The 16,681-nt window shown below is 41.5% G+C and overlaps 1 protein-coding gene across 1 annotated transcript in view; it reads left to right on the top strand.

Annotated features, from left to right (window-relative positions):
* LOC114547722 (shisa family member 6) overlaps nt 1-12,064 on the top strand; it is a 76,694-nt gene extending 64,630 nt beyond the window's left edge. Inside the window, exons 4-9 of the mRNA XM_028567060.1 lie at nt 3,771-3,822; nt 7,390-7,542; nt 9,723-9,826; nt 10,141-10,303; nt 10,481-10,532; nt 10,581-12,064. Of these exons, the coding sequence (XP_028422861.1) occupies nt 3,771-3,822; nt 7,390-7,542; nt 9,723-9,826; nt 10,141-10,303; nt 10,481-10,532; nt 10,581-10,914 (858 nt within the window). The 3' untranslated portion in view covers nt 10,915-12,064. The remainder of the gene's footprint in view (nt 1-3,770; nt 3,823-7,389; nt 7,543-9,722; nt 9,827-10,140; nt 10,304-10,480; nt 10,533-10,580) is intronic.
* Nucleotides 12,065-16,681: the final 4,617 nt, after the last annotated feature.

Genomic DNA, 16,681 nt, shown 5'->3' with positions numbered 1-16,681 from the left:
CGGGCTTTCTACATTGGTGTTTATTTGGGGTGGCGTAGGAAGCATTAGCACAGAACACATGAGAGATGTAAAAATAGCTTTGGTTGATTTCCCACTGTGGTCAGAAAGAACAGGGGAGACACTTTGTTCCTCTCATTATGACTCTAAAGTCGGTACTCGCTCCAAAGCCAATCGCCGTCTCTCACTTTCTCCCTCGCTCTACCACACACACCCACACACACACACACACACACACACACACGCCGGCTCGAAGCACACACCAACTCACAAATATAAACATCAGGCCTCTGCAGAACCATAAATCAGGCTTTAGGGGGATAAATATTGTGCATAATTTTATATATTTTCTTTCAATATATTCGGGATAACCCTGTGGAGTGATTTTCCTTATAATTCCTTGTTTACTGGGTGTAGGCTGCACGTGACGATGCCTGTTTGGAATGAATGACATCACAGCAGATCAAACTTTGTATTTATTCCATGACTGTAATCACATCGCAACCCTGTCTTTAAAAAAACTGCATGTACAGTATTAACTGATCTGCATTAGCATATCGGTTTTGTAGGAAGGATGCTGCCCATAATGTTTTTTATCAGCACAACAAGAAATACGTATACGTTTCTTTTCTTTTCCCACAACAGCCGCTCCTGTCAGTTGAAGCATGATTTACACTGTTATGGTTGTTTAGGCAGCCCAAAGCACTTTGTTCAGGTTAGGGAAAAGACAATAAAAACAATTAGCTTTTTGTAATAGGTACAAAAGCTAACCTTGTCCAAGTGTTTCAGTAGGCTTCACCTAGAGTAAACAATGTGTGGGACACAGGATTGACATCCTATGACTTCTCTGCAGTATTGGACTGTCCTATTCTGGGAAAACTGTGCCAGTAAACGTAACCCATTACAATAATTAAGTGACATTTTCTCCAACTACTAATCTATTACTAGTATATAAAGCTATTAGGTAGGAGACAGGTTTGGAAAAGAAAAACTTGCTGAAACTTAAAACTTTGTGGTGTTCGTGTGCCTTGTGAACTAAGTGAATTGAGCAGTTCATTAAGTATTCATACATTATATAAAAAATGATAATTATATCTGTAGGTGGGGTCACACAGGAATTTTAAATGTAGTCTGTAAAACCTTCACTTCTATTTTTGAAGAGGAAAGATTTTTAAATGTTTCTACTCATCATTTGTTCTAGGATTTTTACTTTAGAAATGACAGACGTGCAAGAGTTGTTAAATAAAAAAAAAGACCCTTCACATTTACCCCATCCACAGACAATGACATGTTGTGTGAACAGACCTAACGTAAACTACATTTTAGTTTAGCACATTAGTTTCTTTCTGTTGGAAACACTTTCTGTGTTTTGTTCTGTGGCACCTTCTTTATGTCAAAGGGACAGTTTGTAAAATCTTTTACATCCTAGCTGTAGGTTCAATTACTCTTGTAACACAACAGATAGTGAGACAGTCTCAGACTACTATGAGTTCCCCCCTTTTCAAATCAACTCTTCTGTGGCAAATCACTGTTAGGCATTTATACGAAAAAAGAGAAAGCCAGTGAAGGAGCACACAGAAGACATATCCCATCTATCTCCATAGCTTGAGTAAATATTGAAACCCATGATGTGAGAGCAGCGGGCCTCCCCCTCCTCCTTCACCTCTGTGACAGATGTAAATGACTGTTTCAGCAGTTGGCTTTAATGCATTTTTAAACAGGCACAGCAGTAGACAGCAAATGAACGTGTCGCGACAGCAACACTCTACGACGGGGTCTCCATCTATCGCTGCCTCCTCCTCACTTACAAACATACAAAATCACCCACCCACACACACACACACACACACATACACTGCCCTACGCAATCCTGAGAATAGCTGTCATTCATCAACTTTCTCAGTACAATGGGCTCTGTAAAGGACCCATCTTTCAACTAAAGCACCTCCACACTGCGGTGCCCAGCCGAGCTCTGTACCACTGCATCACATTCCCTGTCAAACGCAAGCACTCCTGCACAGTAGGATGGAGAGCTGATTGGCTGAACTGTTGTTTATTCTCTGAGTTGGAAATTAAAATGGCTCTGCGTTCCCAGATGACAACACAGAAGACTGCTACTGCTGATTAGACCATACTCATGTACACAGAGAGCCAGAGAAACAAGGGACAGAGTGTGTAAATGTTTAAAGAATTGTATCGTTGACTGCAAGAAAAACACTGTCACAAAAAAATGCTGCATATAAGTAAAACACCAGCACATTCAGAAACACATGCAAACATAAGCAACAGCAAAAAGCACTGTACATAACTTAGGGAGAATAGACATGCTTCACAGCTGAGATTCAGATTTGGTTCGTCAAACTACGGTTTCAATGGTCAAGAGGGATCTTTTACACGCAAATGTGGTTTCAGTTGAAACATTCTGATTGCAGGTGTATAGCAAAGTGAAAGTGAAAGGTAAAAGCTTGAGGTGAGAAGATAACTACATCTCCCAAGGTGCATTTGGATAAGGAACATCCACTCACTGGGCTTAAATTCTGTTCTGTGCAGAAGCTAGAGATAATTTGCATGGTAAATAAATTGACTTTTGGATTCTGGATCACATCTACAGTTTAGTTCGTCTGATTTACACCTCTGACGAGCTTCTGGCCTCTTCTGCAAAGCAATAGTTGCTGAGGCTCATGGGTATTGTGCCAGACTGACAAAATATGATTTCTTAGGAACTAAGAAATACCTAATATACCTACCTTATACCTAAAAGTGATGGTCATACTTTTACCTATAGCATTGTTGCATTAGTAGGAGACTCCCATGTTTCTATGTTGAGGATCATTGATTATATCATTATAAGAAAACGTTTTACAACGACTGGGTGGGGCATGTGTGTGTGTGTGTGTGTGTTTGTGTGTGTGTGTGTGTGTGTGTGTGTGTGTGTGTGTGTGTGTGTGTGTGTGTGTGTGTGTGTCAGGTGAGGATGTGTCTGCAAGCAAAAAACACTGGCACAATAATACTTCTACTTCCCACTTTGTAACTGGATTTGCAAAGCATCTGTGTGTACCGCCATGTGTTGTCGTACTGGTAGATGTCTTTCTTTGCTTGAGGTTTATGAATATGAGGTGATATTTTGAGAGCTGTTTGTGTGTTGTCAAGGTGATAAAAACCTGCACCATTTGGTTGTGTTTTGTTGTTGTTGGCTTGTGGTTTCTTAAATTAAATTGTGTTTGAAGCATCTTTTCATGATACACCAATTTCTGTAGTCTGTGTGTCTTTACTCTCAAGTAATACAATTCCCAGAGAGCATGGGAGTGTGTTCCAGCACAGGATGGGATCAATGTTATACAGCTCTGTTTTTGTGTGTTTGTACTCTCTGACTTTCTGGATTCTAATTGATGTGAACATGTTTTGCAGGGAAACACTGAGCAGACTACAACGACTGCAGTTTCACTCAACCCATAATGTCTCTCATTTCTTTTTATGTCCATTCACTTAATTTGAGGAACTTAAAGGGATACTTCACCCACTCAATAAGTTAGTCAGCAACAGAATATTGATATTGGCTTTGTGACTTGAGTATACTATAAAAGTAAATTCAAATTTCTGTACATCAATCTGTATTGTGTGAATTATGTGAAAAGCATGCATCGAAATTGGTGAATTATCTCTTTGACTGTCCCCGTCCCACTGCTAACAGTCTGTATGTGAGCTGATACAGAGCATTCCTCATGGACATTGAACAGATTTTCATTGCTTTTGTCATTGCAGGTACCCATCAGCACAACTATAACCATGTGGCTCTAGGTAGCCCTACACGCACACCTAAGAATGGTAAGACACACTAGGGGCAGTGGGAATATTCAAGTGAATTCACAGCTGAGTTCAGTGTTTGAGATGACGCCTGGGCCACCGAGGCATTGAATTGAATTTAGTGCTTGACGTGGTCCTCTCTTCAATTCGCCCCACCGCGAATCCATTCTGTTATTAAAATTAGGCTCTTTCGTTAAAGATTGAATCATAGACGTGTCATATCCCATAGTCATGAACAGGGATCAGGCCGCATTCGCAGTCCATCTCTTTTTGAAAGCGAATACAATTGGCGGAGGATCAAGTTAATGTTCTGTCGTGGTCATCATGTCCTCTGGTTGACAGAGCGTGTGAAAGTTATCACCATAGCCTCACAGGAGCATCACCGTGAATCGTTTTTTATTGCTGATGTCATGCAGCTGTTTGTTTGAACAGTTGTTTAGCGAGCCAAGGTCTCGCCCGGGGTCACAGACCGGCCAATGTGGAGAGTAGCAGTTGCATAAGAAAGCAAGCTGGAGGCTGGAGAGAGGAAGGACAGCAGAGATAAGAGGCCATAAGCAGAATATTCACTACCTTCTGTATTAATGAAATCACTCTTATGTGGCCATTTGATTTATATTTCGTTTGTTTCAACCACAAATATAGAAACATGGCTTGCTTGCTCTCAGGCATTCAGGGATATGCTTGAATTCCGCAGCCAGAATGGCCTCTTCTTAATGGACATAATTGTTCATGTGGTCCATTTCTCACACACACACACACACACACACACACACACACACACACCCAACAGGTTGTGACTGAAACAGCTAGGAGTTACAGCTGCAAATCACAGAAAATGCATAATCATAAACACAAGTGTACATCACTGCCTCTGGAAGTAGTGTTGATTTCGTTATTTATTTACGAGCCATGCTGAACATGGAGTAGGTCTTTGTAGGTTCTGTTTTGCTCACCATCAACGTGTCTCTGAAATATTTGTTTTTCACTTGGGTTTGGTAGCTCACCGATCATTGAGACGTGGTAAGTCTTACATTTAGTGTAAAAGTCATTCATTACATTCCACCGCACATTTGTGTTCACATACACCACAAACCAACCCCAGCGTTTGTGTCTTCCTGTGTTTTCAGACCTGATTTAAGTACCATTTGCTAATAATTCTTGCTGTTTGTTTGAACCTACTGAACCTACAACAAGAAAATGTGTCTTAGTTTGTCATGTGGGACAAAGAAATTATCCAGAATCCTTTTGACTCGTGAAAGCAAAATTCCCATTCAGTCTGGTTATCAGGACAGGTGTATGCGTCCATGTTAATCTTGATGCAGGAACATGTCCCCCGGTGCACTGTACTAGGCTATAGCTCGAGAGACACCAATCAATGAATCATTGGCTTTTCATTGCACTTGTAAGAAATAAGAAAAATAACTCCAGACTTCCTAAGATCCTTTGAAAAAACATGCTAAGATTTGCAAAGACTACTTGAGTCAGGTCTGTGTGGTTGTACTGTCCATCGTGATGACGCAGTAAAATGAGTTTGCTGTTGAGATAGCTAACAGCATGCCACAGTCTGAGTCGATTCTCCCCTTATTGATGCAGTGTGGCAGACAGTCCCGTCACAGATCGCTCCCAGGACCCACTGCTGTTGCCCGGCCCTGCCACCACCCCTCTGTCCTACTCTCCCAAGCTCCCCTTCTCCTTTCATTCCACTATATACTTTCCTTCTTGTATTTCAGTCTCCTTTTTCCTTTTAGATTCTCTAATCTCCTACTCTTTTCCCTCTTTCCTTTCCTTCTCTCCATCCTGCAGCAGTTACTAAAGCCCTATTTTTATCTTTCCATTGGAGGCTGGTGTGGAGCCGCACCCATGCCCGCTGCTCTGCACTGCGTGACAGACTCACAGCCCACTGGGGAGGGCGAGATAGAGCAGGAGTGAGAAAGAAAATGAGAGAGAGGGGAATACTGAATGGACAAGAAAGAATTAAGGAGCGAAGGAAAGTGGGTGGCAGCATGGTAGGAAAGATAAGATTGACAGAGCAAGGAAGACGGCGGTGAATGGGACAGACAGAGGATGTTTGTGTGCGTGCATGTGTGAGGAAAGGAGATAAAGAGAAAATAAAAGAGGGCTTTGGTCCAGTCAACCCCCCCTCCATCCCCCCTCCTGTGCGTCTTCCTGGCATCATATCACGTCACATCAGCGGCAGCCAGTCCAGGCATTGCTGCCTGCCCGGCCCCAGATCACATCACAGCACTGTCCCGAGCAGGGTCACTCTGCAGCACACATCTGTTGTTTGGTGTGTTGTTGTTTTTTTTTTTTCTTTTCTCTCTCTTTTCTTTTTTGGACCGCTGTTTCCTCACGTCAAACCATGCCAGGTGTCAAGTAAGTCCCACACCAAACACTCACTGAGTGCCTGATGTGACCGCCCATCGCTGCCATAAGCAAGTTGGAGTTTTAGATATGCAACCATTTCTCTCTCTCTAAAGCTTTTTTCTTAAGTAAATGATGTTAAATTAAAAGGCAAGAGGAAAATATGTTTTCAGAGACGGTGGCTCTGCAGAATAGTCTCAGGAAGGAACTTGTTTTGGTGGAACATTTGCACCCCACAAAACAAAACGCCACATACAATATTCAATTAAGTTAACTGTTGACACAATACAGTAACGTGAGCTATTTAAATTAGCTGGATATATGGGTAACCTCATTAGCTCTTACTTGTGTATCACCGTGTATACTTCGTCCACAGCAATCCCACCAATCACTCCCAAAACGTCCCAGTTAGAGAGGAAATGCCCTGAACATGTTCTTTGTAAATTTTTGCAATCATTTCCCGAAAGAACCAAGCAGGCCTGTCTTGTTGCATGATGAAATTATCTTTAAAACTTGACATTTTCAGTGTGTAGCTTGCTAGCTCAAAGATCTTTGTTGTTTCCTGTATCGAAGGGATTTTGAGAACGGTAACACATACAGAGCGGAAGGTGAGGGACATCTGGCTCGTGAGCAGGATGTCAGGCAATTTTCCTGGAAATGTTCTTCCGTTGATCCAGACTATGTGAACCCTTACCCTAACTGATGCCAAAACAATCATTAAAAAAACGTATATATGTAAAAAAGAAAGAAAAAAAAAGAAAATATGTAAATTAAACGCCTGAAGTCCCAGAGACAATACCAAGGACATGTCCTCTGTGTCCTCAATGATAGCTACAGCCCTGGCAACAACAATGAATTATTTAGACCTGAGAGAGGTCTCAAGAAATTCTGGTATATATTTTTTGTCATATTTTTAACCCAAATGTACTTGCACAATAAAGAGAATACTTCCACAGATCCAACCCTGGGTTCTTACTTCATACCAAGGAGATCATTTCTGAGATTTGTTCAGAGCACCTCTGCCTCCAAGAAATGTTTGTAACACTAAAGCTCCAGCCTGCCCGCAAGCTCAATCTTCCCTTCTCTACCTCAGCAGGTGGTCTTCCATAATGACCTAAACCTGGCTAGCTTTTTTATTGGAGGGGTTGGGGGACAGGAGTAGCCAGCCTGCCCATGTCTTTTCTCTTCCCTCTTCTGTGTCTGTATATGTATGTTATGTGTCTCCAGAAAACAATCGGATAAGTGGCATCCTGACCTCGCAGACGGAGCCCTACGACCTGTCTTTCTCACGCTCCTTCCAGAGCCTGTCTCACCTGCCGCCTTCCTATGAGGCGGCCGTCAAAGCCGACCTCAGCCGCTTCTCATCCCTGAAGAAACTCAGTAGGTCCAAGTTCCCTGCACTAATGCAAGAGTAGGCTCCCTGCCCTGATGCCCTGCATGACAGAAATACTGCATTAAGTGTGCTTTCCTGACTCCTGACTGGGACTCACTGAATGGCTCCAAAGTGTTTCAGCTGTGAAAATGATTAGCGTGTTGTACGACGGACATCAAACAGTCAAAAAAAAGTAAAGTCCTCGTACACATTTGTCTGGAGATCTTTGCAACTCCCCATTGATCATTTCAGTGGCTGGAGAGGGCCTGAAACAGAATCAGAAAATACCCATTCCTCAACTCTGATCCTTCATGAAATCAGGCTAGTCCTCTTAAGAAACGGTGAGTCATTGATATTCAATGCTTCCCTTGCGTTCACTCAAAGGCTGCAGCCACCATTCTTCTCTTGGAGCGTATAAGTACATTAAGCAGCTTCTTGTGCCCGGCTCGGCTCCATATTGATTTAGTGGTGCTACGCTGGATTTCTGCTGCGTAATGAGGTCTCATCTCATGATGTTCTCCGAATGGAACGCAAATATTCCTCAAGGCTTGTGTAATTTCATCATGACTGCCCCACTTCACTGCTGGCGTGCAGTCAAAGTGAAGGATGACGATCTACAACTCATCCCATCAGGGCTTACTCCACACTGGCTCCCCCTGTTAGCTGCCAGACACCACCTCACACTAAATCGCAAAACAGGTTTGCAGGATACAGTGCTATTTACTGGTCCTGAGTTATTGGGAGAAAACACAAAATAACATTACAGTCCTTTTGCGGGAAGAATTAACGTAATAGTTTAGGCTGTAAAAACTGTGGAAGCCCACAGAAGAGAAAAAATATCCTAAGGCAGTGTCCTTCAGTCTTCCCAACTTTCTTTCTGCTTCCAAAGCAAATTATTTGTTGCGGCAAATAGCCAAAAGGCTCTGCAGTTTCTTTTTGTTGCTCAACTAGTGTCTGCACACTGATAGATCATGTTGGATTGTGCTGGAGGGAAGATAGAGCAGCGTTTTCATTGTCGGGATAATAAAAGAGAAGAATGCTACTGCTTATTAATGCAAATTGGTATCAAACTGAAGAAAAGCATTTAGCCCATTGCAGGGCAGGACAGTATACATCACAAGTTATTCATTCACTCCATGGTAATATATTTGATGAGTTTGCAATGCCCTGCCCAAATCCTGAAGACTATTATGCTTGAGAAAGGAACATCTTGTTTTTATTATCTCTCATAATGAATCGATTTGCAGCAAGCAGCCGTGGCTCGCTGCTGAAGGGGATTTTGGCTGAGTGTAATCCTGACAGGTGGCGTGAACACTGCTGAAAAAGACAGGCTCAGAGTCATCCACCAGTTCTCAACAAGGTGGAGAGGTCTGCTTTCCATGATTTAATCCCACCATATGGATGACATGATGGTGAAACATTAATGCCAGTTCAGAAAGAATACAGAATGTGCATCTTTACAACAATGAACTTATTGTTTCCACTTTTTAATTTGAGCTGCATTTCGTCTCTTTGACAAGATGTCTGACAGAGTTTTTGTGAATGTGCGTCACTATGTGTTTGTGTTTCTGTATTCAAAGACAAGTCTTTCTGCATGTGTTGTGTGGCATGCAGTTGATGATACATTCACTCCCACGCTCTACTGTCTCTGGAAATGTTTTCTTGTCTTTGTGATCTGCTTCTAAATGCATGTTGTAGTTGTTTGTACACATTAATAGGGATACAACATCCACTCAAGGACATTCTCAATGGAAAGTGATGAATAAATGAAATAATACATAGACAGCTGTCCAGCATGTACTACATATGAGGTGCCTGCGTGCTTCCCTCTGTATCTGTATGATATGACCATGTTTCACATGACCTTTGAAAAGTTTGCCCCTACAGCAGAGCTGCCTGTAGAATCCCAAATGGATGTGTAGATGTTATGTGCCTAGCATGTATTACAGTCTGACTGCGATTTCTCTGTCTCTCTATTTTTTCATTCCCCTCCATGAACTTGGAAAGGTGAAACACAGATGGGTCCGCCAACACTTTTCTCTGCATTTTGCACAATGTTCTCCAATCCCACTTTATCCAATTTCTCCCCTTGCATTCTAACACCTTCCCGTGTTTTCTTTTGTTTTCACTCCCTGAATCTCCTCTTCACCTCTTGATTCTTTCATCTTATTTCCTGTCTCCTCTGCAGCAGATAAAGATGTCGACGACTACTACACTCGTAAGCGCCACCTGCCCGACCTGGCAGCAAGAGGCACTCTTCCCTTGCATGTTCTCAAAATGAGCCAAGACCAGGTGGGTGCATAAGTGCTTGGTTTAAGTGTGCAGGCCTCTAAACAAGGTCATGTTTTTTCTATAAGGCCAAGCTTTGTGCTATCTCTGAGTCTCCAGATTTTAATTTGTTAGAAGCTATAGCTGGTCTTTCTCTTCATTTCTGCAGTGGTGGGTGGCAGAGCCTTTTCCCCCTAAGCTTGTGAATAAACTCACCTCATTCATCCTTTGCTCAACAGCACCGGGAACAGCAGCAGCAGCAGCAGCAGCTCCAGAGCCAGCCCCCGCAGTCCTCCATCTCCCAGGCCCCTCCCCAGTCCCAGTCTTCACAGCAACAGTCTCAACAAAGGCAGAGGCCCCGTCGCGTCCAGAGGGCCATGTCCCAGGACCGCGTCCTGTCCCCGCAGAGAGACCCACAGCAGGACTACAGCACGTCCTCTAATGGCATGTCCCCGTATGGAGGCCGGATCCTCTCAGACGAACAGCTCCTGTCTGCTGAACGTCTTCGATCCCAGGAGCGTCTTTTCCCACAGGACCGCCACACCTCCCAAGATCGTCTGTACTCCAAGGACCGCATGTACTCCAAGGACCGACTTCTATCGCAGGATCACCTCTACTCGAAAGACCGCCACTACTCTCAAGACCGCCTCTATTCACAAGATCGCCTGTACTCACAAGATCGCCTCCTATCCCAGGATCCTCTGCTGTCACCGGACAAGCTGATGATGTCGCTGAAGCGTGGCGTGGTAAGCAGCATCTCCGGTGGGTTTCATGGCAGCGACAAGTCAATGTCACGCGCCATCTCGCACACAGACGTGTTTGTACCAACCACGCCTCTTATGGACCGCTACAAGATGACCAAAATGCACTCCCATCCCAGTGCCTCTAACAATGGCGGTGGCAGCGGGGCTCTGGGAGCGGGAGGCAGCGGGCACTCCAACACTTTAGCCATGAACCAGACAGCAACCAAGAGGCAGGCATTTGCCACCAGACGGACTCACACTATGGAACAGCTCCACTACATCCCACCGCATCACCAGCAGCAGCAGCAGCAGCAGCAGCAGCAGCCGCAGCACTACCGCACAGGCAGCAAGACTGAGGTGACTGTGTAACGGCAGCCAGCACAACCTGAACTGCACTGGAAGGTGCACTGCTGTGTGCCAGAGGTGGGGTTGATAGAGGTACGTGGGTACACTGGCCTTCTTTTAGAATAGGATGGTGGCAATTTCACTTTCTTTGACTGAAGTTCCCGCAAAGTCAGAGATTCCAGGACCAAGAACATCCACAAGCTAACTGTGAGAGACCGGAAAAACAAGCTACACTGTACACTGCATACACAGGCCCTGTTAGATCTGAAGCCAGAGAGGGTCGTGGATGGGGGAGGGATGGTATTATCCAGCTAACTTGCCTATTATTTTCCACTGTAATTGTTTCCACTTGATTACCCTATTCATCCACAGGCTACAGCCTCATTCTGTGTGTGGTTTAGTGAGAAAACACTGATTGTGTCTGTTTTAGCCTTTATCGGCCCACTTTGTCCAACAAATCTATTCTGTGACCTTTTCTGGCAAATCTCAAAGGGCTTTGCATGGTTAAACACAGACTGACTTCTCTGTGACTTCTGTTGTGCTACACAACACCATCACAGGTGATGAACTAGGTTGAGCCTGTAATAACTTTATGAATATATAAATAAATGAATAAAATACAACCATTTGTACGCCCTGTCCTACTCATAGCTCTAGTGAATCTCAATGAGAGAAATTGAAATGGATGTTATTAGCACTTCTATTTGGTGCCTCCGACAGATGTTTCATTTCTAAAAACGAAGTGGTTTTGTGGGTTACAAAGCACAATCAAAAAAATATTGTTTTGTTTTTGATTTGTTGAGTTTGAATAGTGACAGCTAGCTTGTTTTGTTCTTAAAGCAATGGTTTTTTTTTTTTTTGCTTCCAGTAGACGATTGTAAATAAGCTATTCTAGAAACAGTATTATGGACAAGTCTGTACTGGATGGACTTTGTATTAGACTGTCTGTTTTCAATAGATTCTTAAAGAACAACTATAAATCATCACTGTTTTGTGAGTTCAGAATAGAAACCCACTTAAACAAGTATTTGACAGGATCAATTAATACTATACTGTGTGTCTTTGAAAAACTGTTTGTAGGACGAAAAGTGAATGAATGTGTTGTTAACTGATATACCACTGTTCATATTTGGATGTAGACTGTGTTCCATTGACATCAGAAGTTGAACATCATGGAAATGGATTATAATGCTTGTTATAGTAGGGTCAAATAAACCATCCATATTTTTCTAAACATTCAACATTGTTCTTCGAGACATGTCTGTGTTGTGTGTTTACACCACATTACCACTGTCAGTCCTAGCTTCACATTCTGCAGGCGTTTGCAGTGAGGGACAAAATACTTCACTGGTTGAGTATAAAACCAGTTTTCCTGGATAAAGGGAAATTAGACATAATCATTGTAAATACGGCTGGAGGTATTAAACGTGGTACATTACACAACCTAATGGTGTGTTTGTGGTCTAGGTAACCCCCAGCTTACCAAGGTTTTACTGGCGTGTCTCAATGGTCAGAGGAAGACACGGCAGCAACCCTAGCCCACAAAAAACATGCTTGGTTAAAGGGGTGATAGAATGGTGATATACGGTATTTCACGCTGTTCCTTAAGGTCTCCTAATAAGGTATGTAACATTGGTTGGGCTGAAAATGACTCTTTTGCTGTTTTCTTTGGCCCTAATGCTACCCTGTTAAATGGGACTGGACTGAAACGAGAGCTTTTCCGCCCTATGTGGTCTGCTCATGAATATTTAGATGAGCTGCACACTGATTGGTTGAGCATAGCACACACACACACACACACACACACACACACACACACACACACACAGAGACACACACATAGACACACACACACATCCAAACTACAGACCAGGCATGCCCGCTATGCTGCTGGCTTCAAACTTGATTTCTGCCCCGAGTCCCCGACACATAAACTCATCAACTAATCTTACTGTACAAAGCACCAGATACAGAGTTTTGTTACAGTCTATTCATCCTCCTGTGTTTCGCACACACACACACACACACACACACACACACACACACACACCTATGCTTTCGGCACTGTGCCCTGAGGATCCATGTTGGAAAAAGAATTAACATACCGGCAGGCAGCTCCTAAACACCGGCCATTGCGAGTACACTGCGCCACTGATTTAAATCCACATGTCCCACTCAGTTGTCCGATATCTACTCCCTTTCTCTTGGCCAGTATTCCGTATCTCCTGAGAGAGCTCCAGCCAGTGTGCAGCGGGGTCTGACAGTCCAGGCAGAAAGCCAGCAATCAGGTCAGGCACTGCACCGCTGCCACGGCAAACTGTGGAGCTCCGAAACAGTCTTACTAAATTTGCAATTAACCATACATTTTTGTAAAACGGCCCATATTTGAGCTTTATATAGTTGATTTCTCGCATAAAAAATTGAATGAACAACAACAGATGAACAATGTATAAAATTTCTGAGATTTACGCGAACGAGATTTAGAAGACTAACAAAGATAGAAGGTAGAGCCAAATGAGGAGGATTTGGGATGTTGACGTCAACTTTTAGCTTTGTTCAGATTCGCCCATTTTCAGAGGCAGTTTCAAATTCAGATTTGCAGAGGAAAGAGGTGTCAGTGGGATTTTGAGGTTCTATGTATGTCCTATTTACCCTCCAAACTGTCGTTTTTCAACTATGACAGGGTAAAATCGGTTTTGCATTCTATCACCCCTTTAAGGTAAAGGAAACATTGTAATCATTGTTATAAGAAATGCATGTTAACCATTTGTAGGACAGAATATGGTGTTACTTCGACTTCATTGTAACCAGGCTCACTTGGCCTGGTTAGGCTGAGAAGTAACGTTTTTCAGAGGTTTAGGTTACATTGTTTCAGTGTTTCAATTTCAGTATGTAGGGCCTGCTTTCCATTTAAGTGAAGTAAGGTAATGACATGGAGCTTGGCTACCAGCTTAATGGTAATGTCCAATTATATTTGTGTGAATGCTGATTCAGCAGCATTCACAGTTTCACAGACATCTGATTCTTTCGATTTTGGGTCGCCTACCACTTCTGCATACTTTCAGCTACAAAAAACATTCAAATAACATGTTCAGCTCTTTAAGGACATATGTGCTTTTATTCATATTTTTCTACCATTTATACATTTTAAAATATTAAACTTTTTTCTTTTTACGTTGAAAGTAAATGGAGCAATCTATAAATCCTCTTCAGGCTTCTTCCACTTTGAAATGCTACTCCTCCAACATACTTTCACCTCCAGACATCATTTAAACAATTCACAAAACCTTCAGTTATTAGAATGATTCAGCTTTTTGCTATCTTTTACAGTTTTTGTGTTATCACTGTTTAGGTTTAGATCTTCTTTAGGCTTTTTCTGCATTTTAAAGGTCTGCTGAGTGTTCGTGATGTCACAGCTACAGTGCAGAGGAGATAGAACATTGTCTTAAAACTTACAGTTTTTGTGTAATCACTGTTGAAGTTTAGTGATTCTTTCAGGCTTTTTCTGTTTTTAATGGGTTTGAATTGCTTAGACTTTTTGTGTGGAGTTTGGATGTTCTTCCAGACTTTCTATGATGTTTTTATCACTTTTTTCAACATACTATACTATGGCTTATTGCGATATACTACACTATGAATTTTTTATCACTTTATTCAACATACTACACTATGACTTTTTTTAATCGCTTTTGGACATGATATACTCTAACTTTTTATCACTTTTTTGATATGGTATACTATGACTATTTTTGACATACTGTACTATGACTTTTTAATGGCTTTTTTCGACATACTATGCATACATACAGACATACAAACTTTATTTGGTGGCATGGTGGCAGCTCATTGGTTAGCACTACTACTGCAACTAGCAAGTAGGCACTGCAGACAGACTCTGACCTTTGGTTCGAAGTCTGGGCTGGGCCTTTTTTGCGTGTTGAGTTTGCACCTTCTTCCAGACATTCTTTGACATACTATACTATGACTTTTCATATCACTTTTTTTGACATACGATAATATAACTTTTTATATAATTTTTTTTAGACATACTATACTATTAATTTTTTGGACATACTGTACTATGACTTTTAATCACTTTTTCAACACACTATACTATGACTTTTTTCAACATACTATGACTTTTTTATCACTTTTTTGACATAATATACTATGACTTATTTTTGACATAATATAATATGACTTTTTTGACATTCTATAGAACAACTTTTTAGTGGCTTTTTTCTGACATACTATGCTATGACTGTTTTCAACTAACTATTTAGTAGCATGGTGGCGGCAGATTGGTTACCACTACTCCAACTAGCACCAGCATGTAGGCACTGCAGACTCTGACCTTTCGTTCGATCCCCAGTCTGGGCAGGGCCTTTCTGTGTGGAGTTTGCAAGTTCTTCCAGACTTTCTTTGACATACTATAGTATGACTTTTTTATAACTTTATTCAACATACAACACTGACTTTTCTGATCAATTAGGAGTGATGAAAAAAGAAATTTGAAGTCTTCCTGAAAGAACTTACGCTGAGCTTCATTACTTTTTATGTCAATTTTTTTGACATACTATACTATGATTTTTTATCATTTTTTGGACATTCTGTACTTTTTATCACTTTATTCAACTTACTATACTATGACTTTTATCACTTACAATAACACTTTTTATCACTTTTTTTTCGAAATATACTATACCCGTGAGTTTTTCATCACTTTTTTTCGAAATACAATACTCAGACTTTCTTATCACTTTTTTTCAATTATCTTTTTTTGACATAATGATCTTTTTCAACATGACTATGACTTTTTTTTGACATACTATACAGACTTTTTATAATTTTTTTACATACTATTCTACGACTTTTTTTGAAACTGAGAGCTACTTCATGGGTACTGAGTCATATGAAGGGCTACCAGTTTGATACACTCTTCTGAAATAGCAAATGTGCTCAGTTTGCCTTTAGTTATATATGGTTATTAATGATACTCATCTATGTGAAGACACAGATCATGTTAATGATTTCTCACAATAATTATCAACAATGACTTAACAAGGTGGGAAACAGATAATATCAATATTCAATTTTCATTTTTAGAACAGGCCTGAGGGCTACTCATGTGGTCCTTGGGGGCTACCTGGTGCCTGCGGGCACCGTGTTGGTGGAGTATGTCAACAAAGGGATAAAAAAGGATTAGTAAAATACCGGTATGTCGAAAAGAGTAATAGTATAGCTTGTTTGGGAGGTAGTATATCAGTCCGTAGGGTGTTGGCTTGGGAACCGGAGGGTTGCAGGTTCAAGTCCCTGTACAGACCATAGTATGGAGTGTTGACTGGAAGGTAGGCAGAGTGCTCTTAGGCAAAGCACAGAATGTATAGGGCAGGTGTGTGTTCTAACAAACAGAGTAAATTGTAGTTTCCCCACTTGGGATCATTAAAGAGTATAAATTATTTTTAAAAAGTGATCAAAAATTAACAGTATAGTATGTTGAATAAAGTGATAAAAATTCATGATATAGTATGTCGAAAAAAGTGATAAAAAAGTCATAATATAGTATTCTGAAAAAAAGCCATTAAAAAGATCATAGTATAGCATGTCAAAAGAGTGATTAAAAAGTCATAGTATAGTATGAAAAATAAGTGATAAAAAAGTCATAGTAAATTAAGTCTGTTTGCGGGGGTAGTAGCTCAGTCCGTAGGGTGTTGGGTTGGGAACCGGAGAGTACGGACCAAAGTACGGAGTGTTGACTGGAAGGTAGGCAGAGTGCTCTTAGGCAAAGCAC

Source organism: Perca flavescens, chromosome 21, assembly GCF_004354835.1.
Source record: "Perca flavescens isolate YP-PL-M2 chromosome 21, PFLA_1.0, whole genome shotgun sequence".
Classification (NCBI taxonomy): Eukaryota; Metazoa; Chordata; class Actinopteri; order Perciformes; family Percidae; genus Perca; species Perca flavescens.
This window is presented reverse-complemented; position numbering and strand designations above follow the sequence as displayed.